General features: G+C 42.3%; 1 protein-coding gene across 4 annotated transcripts in view; it reads right to left on the bottom strand.

The window, feature by feature from the left end:
- The window catches only part of PPP3CA (protein phosphatase 3 catalytic subunit alpha), a 331,056-nt gene extending 316,949 nt beyond the window's left edge, over positions 1-14,107 (bottom strand). For 3 of the 4 annotated variants that reach the window (XM_015138831.3, XM_078001828.1, XM_028848096.2), the window contains exon 1: positions 13,530-13,956. In XM_015138831.3, coding sequence (XP_014994317.1) covers positions 13,530-13,587 — 58 coding nt within the window. In that variant the 5' untranslated portion in view covers positions 13,588-13,956. 4 annotated transcript variants of the gene reach the window in all.
- Between the last annotated feature and the right edge of the window lie 973 nt (positions 14,108-15,080).

Genomic DNA, 15,080 nt, shown 5'->3' on the forward strand with positions numbered 1-15,080 from the left:
CCCACCTCAGCCTCCTGAGCAGCAGCTGGGACAACAAGCATGCACTAACAGGTCCAGTGTTTTTTTTGTTTAGTTTTGTTTTTTTGTAGAGACAAGGTCTCACTATGATGTCCAGGCTGGTCTCAAATTCCTAGGCTCAAGTCATCTTCCCACCTCAGCCTCCCAAAGTATTGGGATTACAGGCATAAGCCACTGCACCTGGCCTCAATCTTCATTTTTTTCTCATATTATCAAACTAATTTTAATGCCTGCTAAAATTCATACTTAATAGGAAGACAATCTATAATTAAAATCATCCCTTGTTAAGTGGAAAGCAAAGACTTATCGACACTGAATCTCCCATGCTTTGTATAGCACTAGGCACAGAATGGTATTCAGTGTTTTGGAAATGAGTGAATGAAGGAATGGTCTGCCTCTTGTCTTTGATAACACTGACTATCATGTCAGGCAAAAACGGGCATCCATCTGTATTTTAAAATAAGCTCAAAGTCATAACACATGGCAATATATGCTACACTTCCCACAAATTAATATTGATTACATTTATTTTTGCAAAAAACGAAAACACAGTCTATGGAGGCAGCTTATCACTCCCTTTTCTGCATTCCACAGTAGGATGTAGCACCTTCTGCTATTAAAGTAAGCACAACTTATACTGTGGTTTCCTTTTGCTTCTCACACTGGACAGTAACCTTCAGATTGCCTACATTATGTTAGGCTGCAAGAACATAGTGCAGAGCCACACACATAGTGAGCGCTAAAAGTCTGACACATACGTAAGCAGGATGAGTAGATCGATGGCTTAATAAGTAGAAGCAGTATCTTTCTAACAGCCATTTTATACTCAAGCAAATAATCTACTTACCAAGCAGGAGATTATATCATATGAGAAATAGGGATGCACGGAAAACCCAATGACATTTTTTTTTTCTTTTTTTTTTGAGGCAGAGTTTCCCTCTTGTAACCCAGGCTTGAGTGCAATGTCGTGATCTCTGCTCACTGCAACCTCTGCCTCCCGGGTTCAAGCGATTCTCCTGCCTCAGCCTCCCAAGTAGCTGAGATTACAGGCACACGCCACCACGCCCAGCTAATTTTTATATTTTTAGTAGAGACGGTTTTTCGCCATGTTTGCCAGGCTGGTCTAAAACTCCTGACCACAGGTGATCCACCCACCCGGCCTCCCAAAGTACTGGGATTACCAGCATGAGCCACCGCGCCCAACCCCCAAGTGACACTTTCAAAGAGGCATGGGATATGGATTTAAAAAGAAGCGTGAAAGTTCACTCTCGAAAAGTCTCCTGAACAACAGGATTTTTTTCCTAGATTCAACATTATCCAAAGGGAAAAAAATTTAAATTATCCAGTTCAGTAAATTATGTTTTAAAGATCAGGTACTTTGGAAATATCTATCAAAAAGGCCATTCTTATCTTAAAAAATCATGAAATTTCAGGTATGGCAGTCCCTGGAGACGTGTGAGGAGAGAAGACCTCATAAAGGACTTTGAAGTCACCCCAAATGTGCCTACCTAAATGTTTCAAGATCTACTCAATTTACAGACCTGGCTAGCAAAGGGACAGTCTCCCATGACAGGTCTCGGCCTTTCTTCCCTCCAGATATACATGATATAACATTCACTTCTATGAAACACTAGGATAAACAAATCCAGATTCTAATGAACCAACATAAAAAAAATGTTCAGGGAAATACACACATATGTAATTTCCACTGTGATTAAAGACCTATCAGTAAGATCCAGCAACTGCAAGTTATACAAAATGCCCACCATGACAGTTGAAGCTCCATCCCCTCATGTCAGAATGCAAGGGAAAGTAGCATTTTAGGGTTGAATGTGAATCCACTCTCGTTTATACACAGATATCTTAAAATAAGTCAGTGGCAAACTTCTGTAGGTTATCAGTAGCTGTTAATACCTCACAGCTGAGTCTAACACAACAATGTGTTGTGACACCATAGTTGGAAACCACTGGTCTCCTTCATAACTCAGTGAAACTCAAACTAGTTATCAAATTACAATCAAATTCACTAAATTTGCCAAATTCAACGGCATTAGAAGCAGACAATCTTCAAAGATTAGGCACAAGTGAAAGCAAGCACAAGAGGAAGGTTTGGCTCTGGTCAAGTGAGGTGCTGAGCTAGTTGTCTTTGTGGCGTGATTTGAAAAGTAAACAAAGGGGCATGGCCTGTCTTTCACTAGCCCCACTATCACCACATGGTGCTATGCTTTCATCCTGTCTTTATTACTTGCCTGTATTATAAATGAAAGGTGAAAGCAATGCCTTTAGAAAGTCACTGTTAAAACACATCTGCTATCTAGATATTACAGAGACTTCTACTTATAGACCAGATTAGGCATTTGATGACTTGAAACTGCTTAAGTCATGGAAAAAAAAAAAAAAAAAACAAGGGAATTTCAATGGGAAAGGCATAAGAACTAAGAGCATCATGACTGTGGCAATTCTCACCCTCCCAAGGGGTATCACGGGATGCTAAACTGGGCCCACCTGTAAAGACTTTTGAGTTCCAAGTCGGCATGAGGACACGGAAGGGCAAGCAAGAGTACCAAGTAACTGAGCACGAGATGCTGGAGGTTCTGTGGAATAAGTCAGTCAAGATCAACCTTTGTTCACTTCTCCAGTTTCAAGGGACTCCAACAGCCTGACTTGGGTTTAAAGGTAGACTCCTAGGATGGAGGAGGACCTAGAAACTGCCAGGCATGGGTGGCTCACACCTGTAATCCCAGCACTTTGGGAGGCCAAGGTGGGTGGATCACCTGAGATCAAGAATTCAAGACCAGCCTGGTCAATACGGTGAAATCCCATCTCTACTAAAAATACAAAAAGAAAAAAAAAATAGCCAGGTGTCGTGGCGGTGCCTGTAATTCCAGCTACTTGGGAGGCTGAGGCATGAGAATGGCTTGAACCCAAGACGCGGAGGTTGCAGTGAGCCAAGATCGCACCATAGGGCTCCAGCCTGGGCAACAAGAGCAAAACTTTGTCTCAAAAAAAAAAAAAAAAAAAAAAAAAGCAGACTTAAGAACGAGAAAGCTGGCCAGCTGCAGTGGTTCATGCCTGTAATCCCAGCACTTTGGGAGGCCAAGGCAGGTGGATCACTTGAGGTCAGGAGTTCAAGACCAGCTTGACCAACATGGTGAAACCCTGTCTCTACTAAAAATACAAAAAAATTAGCCAGGCAAGGTGGCACATGCCTGTAGTCCCAGCTACTCGGGAGGGTGAGGCACAAGAATCGTTTGAACCCCAGGAGCTGGAGGTTGCAGTGAGCCAAGATCGCGACACTGCGCTCCAGCCTAGGCGACAGAGTCCCTAAGACTGTCAAAAAAAAAAACAAAAAACAAAAAAAAAACCTGTTTTTAATATCAAATGAGCTCTCTGGAGGCAAACAGGTAAGACTCATTCTATGGAATTCTGTAGGGCAATGCTAAGAACAAGGAAGTATATTCAAAGCATCAGATTGTAATCAAGCACAAGAAAATATTCCTTGAAAGCAGAGTTGTCCAGGATGGAGTGAGACGTATATGGAATAGAGAGCTGCCTCTCACTAGATGTGTACATGCAGGGATGGGATTCTATCCATCAGAGAGGCTGGACAAGGAGTTTCACATTAGAGATAGCCTGAGCTACAATTCTGGTGTACCTTCCAATTCTAGGAGTCTGATTTGTATGCCTAAATTCAAGCATGAGCAAGTGTAAGAGATAAAAGGTCTCCCCTACATCCCCCAATCCTTCTCCCCAACAAATAAAGGATTCTGAGCCAGACAGAAAATTAGATTTATTTCCAAGGATCCTTCCAGCTTCAAAACGCCATTTGGTTTAGACTATTCTTTAGCACACATAAAGTTCACGTTTACAACAAAAATAAATGAGAATCATTTATTCTCTCCATTCAGATGATTCCCATAAACCATCTCAAAGTCAAATGCCCCTAACTGGTTAAATTTTTTAAAAAATCACCTAATTCTCTGATGCTTCTAAATATTTCCTCTCTGTAGTTGACTGGCGTGATGAACATCTGAGTATGATCAACTACAGAAAGATGTTCTAGTATTTGAAGCCTGTAGTTAAATCACCACTCACGCTTTTTTGTTCAGACTGAATAATCTGTCAGTTCCTGTCACAATTTATTTAAAGTCCTTTAATCATCTTGGGGGCTATTTTATAAAACATACTCCAAAATTTAACACATCCATTTCTGGAAGGGCACGTGGAATGAGACAGAGTACTCAGGAAGAATTCTGACCAGAGGCAATGACAACAGAGATTCCCTCCTGGTTGCTGAATGCAAACCAACAGAAGCTAACAGTGAGATTTTATTTAGGAAACTATAATTTACCTAGTCTTCAACTCTTTGAAATGAAAGTATTTCTGTGTTAGTAAGAAAAAGTATATCCTGGCCCATGTGAGAGACCGGAAATATCGGTTCAGAACAAAAATAAAATGGAGCTTGGAAAGCCGCAGCTGGCTTTCTTTAATCAGAAGTCATACGACCACATCTGGAGTAGTGCAGCTTTAGTGGTCTTCTGTAAGGATGGGACTAAGAGCAAGTGCTTCACTATACTGCCACTCTGTTGGTGTGGATTCCAGTACTGAGCTTTTCTAAAAACACTCACCATGCAGACATGCCATCAGGAGAGGTGACTCATGAGCAGCCTGTACTTGTGATGGGCCTGAACATTTTTTATTGGTATATACACAGTAAGTCATCAGGATGTATAGTATGTTTTAATCTTTGTTCTAATTCCTAATCTTATACATTTTTATTCATTTCAATTTGCACATGTGAAGACTAATATGGGCCTCCCACATGCTTGTCAAATGCCTCTCCCCTCAACTTAGTATCATTACCTGTCTTCCTGAGAAAGAAACCATCACTCACCTTTGAGGAAATCAACCTATACACATTGTGACAATAATCCACTAAAAGCCAACCACTCCCCATGGGAAGGCCACTTCTGCCAGTTATGCTTCTGCATGCTGGCTACTGAGCAACAATCATATAATGCCAGTTAATAAAATACAGCACTTCAAAACTTCATAGGAAAACACATTTCTACAACGACGGGAGCTTACAAGTCAAGAAACTCATCAGACGTTTGCATACTGATCATGATTTAAGATTGACAAAATTTCAAAACATAAAGGAATCCTATAATTTAGAAATTTAAATCCATCTCCTTTATGTTATTTCATTCCTTTAACAACCATGTATCAAATGCCTATTCTACAGCAGGCCCTGTGCTAGAGCTAAAGATACAAAAGTAGATAGAACTTCTGTCTCTAGGACTTTCCACTTCCTGGGGAGGAGAGGCAGACAAGGAAACAAGTCATCACAGCAACATGCTTTTATCAAGGTGTTCTCTGTGAGAAGGAAGAGGCTCAATTCCTTTATTCTAAGTGAAGGTGTCAGGAGATGCAGGTCCCAGAGGATGCAACTTCTGAACTGAAGCTCGAAAGAAGAGAACTGAATGATCAGGAGAACGTTTGTTATCCCAATAATCAGGCCCACACAAAACAGGAATGTGTGTAACTTTAATAGCATTAAATATAATGAACCAACAATGCCAGATTTATCATTTTTTAAAATGTAATTCCTTTGTAAAAAGCAAACAAAAAATAAAATAAACCTGAATTCCTGATTCAGGTTCCATCCTTTTAAGAATATATCCTGCTTTTAATTTAACTTGATAAAATGGCGTAACTTACAAGATGTTTTAAAAACAAATGTCAATGGATGGCTCAAAGTCCACTTGTAAGAATCTAAGGAGTCAACAGCATTAGTGCTACCTTTTTCTTAACTTTTCATAGCCTGTGTATTTTTCCACTGGAAGGCATCCAATGACATTTTGGGGGCCAGAGAAGGGAAAGAGGTCATGCTGGAGAAGGCTGCATTTCTGGATTACAAAAGCACTATAGGAAATGATATATTGAGATGCAAACAGGGAAACAGGTTTTTTCCAATTTGTTTTCTTTTTCATGAAATTTACCAGGTCATTTTATCTTCAAGTCCATGTCTAGACAATAATTAAAATACACAAATCACCCAATAAATCAAACACTCATTGATTAACGTATTTTTTCTCACTTGTCAGAAATTGATCAGCCTTAGGGGGAATACAATAAAAACTGAAAGACAGGTGTCAGGTTCAAGCAAATAAACTAAACTGAATAGAACTTAGCCTTTTATATTCAGCAGGGATAAAGTGAGTTCAAGTGACCAAACAAAACAGCTCTCATTCTAATTGTGTAACCTTATTAATGCCTCCTTCTCATACTCCATGCCCCGATTGGGCTGGAGAAAGAAGCACTCCAATTCGCCAGTCACCATACAGAACCGTTTACAAATGGAACTTAATATAATACACTCAAAATAAAAACAAAGGCTTCAGAAGGCACATGAGAATTTTGCAATGCCCATATCATTCAACAAGAATTTATTCAGTGCATAATGAGCAAGGCATTGAGCTAGGGACCAATAAGACAATGACCATTTTTTTCAAACTAAAACTTTGAATACAAATATTAACAATTTTATGCAACTTCCAAGTATATGCAGCAACCAAGACACATAGTTTAGACACTGACAGACTAGAATTTCCAAAACATTTTGATATTACATAGAAACAACTGGACATTTTAAATGAAAACTACTACTAATTCTTCCCCAAAGAAAGGAAAGCTAGGACATAAAATCACCACAGAAAGACTCACTTTAAGTCTAAGAATCTTAGAGGTGATGAAAATTTTTTAAATTTAGCTCCATATAAATAAAACTCTGTCTTTGAACATCAACCACCATTCTTCCGGTTTCACAGCTGTCGAAAGTACCTGAAATTGACAAACATTGTAAAGTAGTATGTCATAATCTTGAGGTAGCTTTTATAAATCATTGATATCTACTTGTTTTCCTCTTTTGCAGAAAGATACACACAAAACTTCCAGTTGCAAAAGACAGAAGTTCACAGACAGGCAGACCATTTTTTAAAATAAGAGTCACAGTATATTTTGCTGTGACTATCCAAAAGCATGGATAAGGAAAACAAAAAGAAGGAAAACAAAGTTCTATTCCTCTCTATGATGGTCTCAAAAAGAATCTACTTGAATTCCAAAAACATAGCATTTTAATAATTTATTGCCACTTCCTCAGTGAGGGCTTTTATTTTTTAATATCTAAAGTTTCCACTATCCGAGTGCGTATTTGTTAAAACAGATTTGAGATACCAGCAACTGGGCTAGGTCATAAAGTTGACAACCCATCTGATTTAAGCCATTATTCAGAACCCCTAACCATGGAGGAATACAATATTGTTATTTGACTTCTCAAATGAAATATAATTGATGGATTCATATAAAAGATAGAATTATTGTAAAATAAAATGATTTTAGAATGCTGAAAATGTCAAGAGTACTAAAGACTTAATTTACAAACTAAAATCCTATTTCATTGCACACATCAGTCCCACCTAATGACTGCTTTAAAAATAGGAATGCAACACCTCAGAATCACTGACTGATATTTTGACCTGAGCCTGCTCTAGAAATTAACAAAATCATCAAATCTGAGGATTTTGTTTGTCAAACCAGAGCATCAGTGTGGGTCATTACCTGGAGTTCAGACAAACAGGCTTAAGACAACATCCTTCAAAATGAAAGTAAATGACATTCCTTTGCAGGAGAGTATGCTATTCTATTCCTGTGTATATATTTACCTGAACAGAAAGCAATGTTTAACAGTATTTCTTTAGTGAACCTCAGGCCAAGGTCAAACTAGATCATAATATTTATTACCAGAATTTTATGTCAACTAAATACAGAAATATAAAAAGCTTCCTCTCCCAATCACACCATTTTACATAGCTAATTATTGAGTAAAACAAAATGGGTAACAAAATGCGAAGGGACTTTAAATATACCAAAAGAAGTGGCCATTTGCTTTTTTTCTTTTCTTTTTTTTTTTTTTTTTTTTAAGAGATATGGTCTTGCTATGTTGTCCAAACTTCCACCTCAGCCTCCCAAAGTGCTGGGATTGTAGGTGTGAGCCACCACACCTGGCCAGTGGCAATTTTCAAAAATATTTTTAAGTGAGAAAAGCCTCTTTAATAAAGAAAATAATTTGTTTACACTTACCTGTAACCATTCTATGTATTCTGTCTCCACTTCTTTAACTATAAAAATAAAATTCATCATAACCTACTCTTGACCCAAGGCACTCATGGCTTTCAATACTAATGGTTCTGATTATTCTCAGGTGACCAAAACATACATAACATGTTGTCATTTCTAATTCTGTGTTAGCAGTGACTGAATCGCCATTACCAGGCAGTGGACAAAGTGTAACCACCCACCCCCCATATCCCATTTGATTATCCTCTGGTCCTCACAAGTTGGCAGTGGATACAATTAATCCCCTTTTATGTATAGGGAAAGTTAGCCTGTGAAGTTATAACATATACCAGTGGAATTACAGAAAGTTGAAGTTCAAGGTCTCACCATATCCCTCTTATATATCAAGAGACTGCTACATCAGAAAGTTGCTGAAAAAAAATTGACAAAATAATTTTTAGTAATTATCAAAATTCTGTATCATGAATCACCACCATTCTTCACAGTTCTGGAAGTATTCAAAATGGTAATTTAACCATCACATCTCCATTGCTAAAAGGAGAGTGAGTATCTCTGCAAAAATGGTGTTTTCCAATGAGGTCACCCTAAATGGATTCTTTATTTGGTGTCATAATTAGTTTCAAATTTACACATAGCTGACACAAAAAAAGATAAGGAAAAGCATGAGAGGCCAATTACAAAAGTTATAAATGAATGGTATCTCAAAATCATATTTCATCTCTCTAAAATTACAAATAAAGAGACAAACAGATTTTAAAAGGCATATTTTTAAACAAATCTTAGAGTAAACCTCATTAATTAGATGCTAGATGTTAAATTTTTCCTATTTTAACTGGATGTCTTAAGATATACTGTCCATTTAAAGTAAGGGTTCTGTTCCACACTTCCCAAAAAAACTATTATCTTCAAAATGTTGATTATTCTAATTGATGGCATTTTAGAATCACCAGAATTCCCCTGAATCCCAGTCTCAATTGTTGCATTAATCATTAAATTTACTGAATGTATTTACAACAATGTACTTGTGTTATATTCACTTTATAATAGTCCCGAAAGGAAATGTTAATAAATAGACCAACCTAACTTGTAACGAGCAGGATGAATTTGCACACTGTTCACTAAGTATTGAAAAGAATTTGTTCTCTTGGCATATTAACAATGCTGGAACTACGTTGTTTATACTTTTTGATTACTGGACCCCTTTCTTCACATCCAATGCTGATGTAAACTTCAGCCAACAAACACTGGTGTTTTTTCACAATAAATTTAAATTCATGATACTGAATTAATAAAGTTTCACTATACTCAAATTGAAAACCAGATACATGAAACTCAACTGATGGTAACAAAATGTCAGCAAAATAAATTCTCAAGTTCTTCTTGGAACACCACAAATAAATGACATTATTTACTACTCTGTTGCATCAAGGTCTAAACACCACAGTTATTACCAATGTGGCATATTTGTTTTCTTTTTAAGTAGTATTATCAGTCTCACCCAGCTAGAAATACTAGTGACTGGAATCCTTATTTACTTACTAATACTTAATTAGCATCTTCTTGCTTCTATATAGGATCTTAGTATCTTTTCAGAATTCCCCTATGTGTACTCTGTCTACATGAAGTACTAAGCTGTGAATACACCTGGAAAACAGCTCATTCTCTAGAGCCAAAAGCAACCTTACACAAAGCACAACAACGTACTACCTACAGTTTCTGAGAGATTCCACAAAACTCTTCTCAGAAATTTATTCTCAACAGCCTCCCATAGTTTACAAAATTTCTACCATTACAATCAGTTTGAGTTAAGGTAAAAGTCCCATCACAAAATAACTTCGGGATGGGAACAGAGGGAAGGAAGGTTAAGAGATTTAACAAAGCCAAACACTCATTATCACATAGGGTTTAATTTCCTCTAAGTATTTTTAACTATTACATAGCAAAGTTCTATGACCAACAGGGAATGCTAGGGCCAGACAAAACATTCTAAGCAGGAATAGAGAGAAATGAAGAAAAGCCAAAGTTTGGGACAAGGCCTGTAGAGTACCACCAAGAGAAAAATCAGGACAGGGGTTGAGGGGAGGAAGACGGTTATTTTTCTATTTATTGCCGTCGGTTTGCTGTATGTATCTTTAAAAACATAATGTAAAACAATAAATAGATCAAATTATTTTGATTTCCAGCAAATGTCATTAGCAAGATGTTTTCACTGAATTTTTCTACTTTCCATTGTTTTAATCCAAGAAGACTCAAAATGAAACAGCACTAGTTTTGCTAACTGAAGTAACTTTTTCTCCTGGGATAATCTAAATGAGTATTTTTCATCTCCACTGCCATCATTCTCTTTCATTTTTAAGGTTTAGAACTGATCAGGGTCTCTGAATACATGCTAGCAGATTCTATAAACCTCAAAAATAACATAGTTGAGACAAACTCAACCTACCTCTCTAAAGCTGCATTCTAAAAGTACAATTAAGAAAACAGTCACATCATATTACTACAAACCACAAGCACATCTTTATTTGTAAATAGCAATCTGTTATACAACAAAAGCCAGATGACACTAACAATGGTAACTGTAAGCAAATGCCACAGCATGCCATGGTAATAACAATCTGAATATTTATTTCTGTATGCATATATAGTAAATAATACTACACATACTTTGTAAAAAAGAGAAAACTTAAGGGGCACAAATACTTCCTCAAGGATAACTTCTTTTCTGTATTAAATAATGATTTAAATAGCCATTGAGATGAAGTTCTAACAAAATTTCAAGTAAATCATGGTTTCTAAACTCCGTATTATCTAATTTTTGGAAATTAAATCACTTGTTAGTAGGATTCACATCCAGCATACCCATACTTTCCATTCATTCAATATGTGTATACATATTCAAGAGGAAATATTATTTCACAGAAGGCTAATAATCAAAATAGATTATCTCAAATAACTAATCACAAAAATCTTATGTACCAAAAAATATTGAATCCAACCTTGGATAATGCCTTTCATGCCAATAATATAAAGTCTACAAGAAAACACAGGATAAACAACAACAGGGTATCCACCTTAAAATCAGGATTCATCAACAAAACTTCTATAAACAAAATTTCACATTTCACATCTCACACCAGGATCTCTATCAAAACAAATGCAAAATTAACTTTTCCTATTTTGAGTCTATTATCCACATAGTATGTAAATAAAATTTTTGAAATTATGGGAGGGTGTGTGTATCTAAAATGAAAAGTCATTTATAATGATACAGCATTGAAAAAAACCAAGGCAAAGTAGCCTTGGAATGGTTGATTGGGCTCTTCCATTTGCTCTTCCATTTTAACTGGTAGAGACACTAAGCCAGAAAGTATAAACATTTATTTTTACATGTTCACCTGATGACATGACTTTACATTTACATTAAGAATCCACATCCTGTGATTTAAAACAGGGAATGTGACCCTATGTGTGCACAAGTTTTTTTTTAATTGCCAACACATTCACTAGTATCATTTGAATTGTAAGTTTTACATTGTTTTGATCTTAACCTAGATTAGAGCTACATCTAAACTTCACACATTAAGGAGACAGTTATCATTCTCTAATATTCCAGCAAAGGGTCTCAATTTTTGAAAATGTCAACAGAAGCCTTTCATGCAAAACACAGCTCTCTCAAATAAATCTGAATGGACTGTTTCCATGAAAATCCATGCCCGCAGGAAAAATAAAATAGCTGTGCATCTCTCTGCAGCCCTATTTCAAATAATTTTTGCAGAGCTATTTCCTCATTATTTTCATGGGTGTATGAATCCTGCACAGAAACTGAAGCAGGAATGATTCCGGTATAACCAAAACAAAAAAAGATATTTTGTTCTTTCTGAAAAAAGGGAACACAATTTCCCCCATCACCACTGCCACTCACACAGAAAAATTACTTTAGAAATTGAGTAAACCTCTAAGGAGAAGAATCATTTCTGAAACCCCAGAGGGACTTGTGTATCATGGTCTTTGGGCTGCTGGGTTTACTTCACTTTCAAGTGCTCATGGTGCGAACGACTTGACTGCCTTGCACTCTAGCTGCATGCTCTGGCCACATTAGATACCATCTCTGTTCTACACACCACATACACACATTACACCAGCCAGAGCTGTTTCCAATTTCAGAGGCCCGCTCCGCGCACAGCTCATGCCCATCCCTGCTTTGCTTGGTGTCCTGACCCCCAGGAATGAGAGATACTACTTAATCCAGGCGGGTCTGCTCTGCTGCCTCATCCTTCCAGGATTCATAGGATGATTCCTCCCCCACTACACCTAGGAATACAAGGAGGCCGGTGGATCCCCGTGCGATAGAGAGAACAACCACAGCCTGTCCCCTTCCTCACTCCGCACATCCCAGTTTCTCTTTGCCAGCAACCTCAGTGCCATCCTCGCCAGGAGTTTATCATCCCGGAGGCGGGGAAGAGGAGGCAGTAATAGGAATCAAACAGCCCGTTACAAAAAGGATGCCAGGGCACGGAGGAAGCAGGCGGAATGAGGTTATCACTTGGGAGGTGTGCACGAGTGGAGAACCCTTCAAGAGCAATGACAGGTCGGCCGGGGCCTGCCGGGGATGGCAAGGGAGGCTAGAGAAGTGGTTTTCGTGTCTCTCCCCGGGGCGTGCGGGGGAAATCCCGGGGCGGCAACGGCTGGTGCTCTCGGGTCGTTCCCCGCCTCCCGCGCCCCCCGCGGCCACCCTCCAGCCAGCGGCCGCCCCCGCCTCCGCCCCGCGCGGAAGGAAGCGCCGGGCTCCCCCCACGCTCTCCCGCTCTCTCGCGAGTCCTGTGCAGGCCCTTCCAGGGGAGGGGGAGGGGGAGGGGGGCGCGGAGGGAATTGCTGCAATGGAGCGCCAAGAGAACCCTGCCGGAGCGAGGCAGTCGGTGGAAAGCCACGGCCACATAAAAATGCCATATTAATTTTTTAAAAGCCATAAATCACCCCTCCCTCTGCAGAAGAAAACCATAAACCCGATCCCATGCAAGCCTGCGAGCAGCCACCCACTTCCTATTTCTGTCACAGCAGCTACACCCTACCAGCAACCACCCCCCGGGCGCCCCCTCCCGCCACCGCCACCCCCGCCGCCACCTCCCCGCGGCTCAGCCATTTGCCAACTGACGCCCCCGTCAATAAAAATGCCCCAAGTGAGGCTGGGTGGGACGCGTGGGGGAAGGGCGCCGCGGGGGCGGGGGGTTCGCGGGTTGCACAATATCCTAGAAGGTCCGCGGCTGGAGCGGGTAGAGGAGACCCTGGGGCGGGGGAGGGGAGGCGAGGCGAGGCGAGCTGCCCAGGCGCCTGCGGCACACGGTGCACCCAGGCCACCGCGGCGCTCCGCTTACCTTTCACCACCCTGTCGGTCGTCGACAACTTGGGATCAATTGCCTTAGGCTCGGACATCTCCAGCCGCCGGAGGACAGCGACGCGCTGCTCGTCCGTCCGACTGCACACCCCGACCGGACCGGCGGGCCAGACACTCAACGCCGCCGCCGCGCTGCAAACCGCTCGGCTGGAGGTCTAGGCTCTGAGCTGGCTTTAAAGTTGCTGCCTTCTCCGCGCGTCCCTCCTCCGCCGCCGCCGCCTTCACTCCTCCTCCGCCGCTGCCGACAGCCCAGCCGACTCGCTCTGGGCTGCGCGTGTGTGGTGGTTATTTATTTATTTTCTAAGCACGCCTCCCGGTTCTTCTTTTATTCTTGGGGGAAGGGGGATGGGGAGAAGAAGCGCACACACGAGCACCCACCCCGGCACGGAGAACCGGCACCGCGGAATGGAGCCCCACGCGCGCACACACGGTCGGGATTAAGACCGATCACATGGGGAAGGCCGGGGGCGAGGGAGGAGAGGCAGGGCCGCCGATGTCAGTGCCACCAGCCGCACCTTGGCGTCCCCGGCGGCGGAGAGGCGGCCGCCGCTGCTGCCGCTGCCGCTGCCGCTGTTGCTGCCGCTGCTGCTGTTGCTGCTGTTACCGCTGCTTCTCCACACCGAGCGCCGCCGCTGGTGCCGCGGCTGCCGGAGACGTCCCGCCGCCGCGATCGCCCGCGCTCGCCTCTGCCTCCCCGCGCCGCTCCTCCACTCACACAGGCACAGTCGCGGAGCTCGGCAGACACAGTCCCGGGCACAGCCTACCCCCTCCGCCGCTGCCGCCGCCGCCGCCGCCGCCGCCGCCGACACCGACACCGCGCCCGCCTCCGCCTCCTCCCCTTCCTCCTCCCGGCCCCCGCCTCTTGCGCGCCGGCAGCCTCCTCCTCCCCACTGAGCCCGCCCCCGACCTCCCGCCCCGACGTCGGAGTCCCGCACGTTCATTGGCTAGAGTGCACATCACTCAGTGCCAGGTGGCGGCCTCTCCGCTCGTCCCGCCTCCCGCTCCTCCTCGTTGTCCCCGCCCCTTGCTCTGTTTTCTCCCAGCTGCCGGACCAGCGGGCCTGCAGCCTCCACCGCCCAGTCCCTGCTCAGGTGTCACTTTTGCTGGCAGGCCGAGATTAGGGAAAGAGAGTGGGCAAGGGGTCGCGGCCGGGAGGAGAAGGGCTCTACCACGCCACCCTCCTTTGGCCTCTGAACGCGGACCCCGCACACGCACACCCGCGCCTCTTTGGCAAGCGTGCCTTGTCGGCTGGGTTAAGCCGCAGTGTGAGTAGCCAAGTGCAGAGGGTGTCTCCGGGTGTTTGCGTGGCCCACGAGAGGGCAAGAAGAGAAAAGGCGGGGATAGGAGGGAAGAGGGTGGGGGTAAGAGGCAGCCCTGAGAGGGCGGAGGAAGGAAGAGGCTGGGAGCTTGGCGCCCGCGGCGCAGCTGCCGTCGCTGCCGCAGCTGTCCAGGGAGGTTCGCCAAAACGGCGACGAATAAACAACTTACCTTGCGGAGAAAAGCTGCGACTGCGATGGGGTGTACGGTTGTT

Source organism: Macaca mulatta, chromosome 5, assembly GCF_049350105.2.
Source record: "Macaca mulatta isolate MMU2019108-1 chromosome 5, T2T-MMU8v2.0, whole genome shotgun sequence".
In the NCBI taxonomy this organism is placed as follows: Eukaryota; Metazoa; Chordata; class Mammalia; order Primates; family Cercopithecidae; genus Macaca; species Macaca mulatta.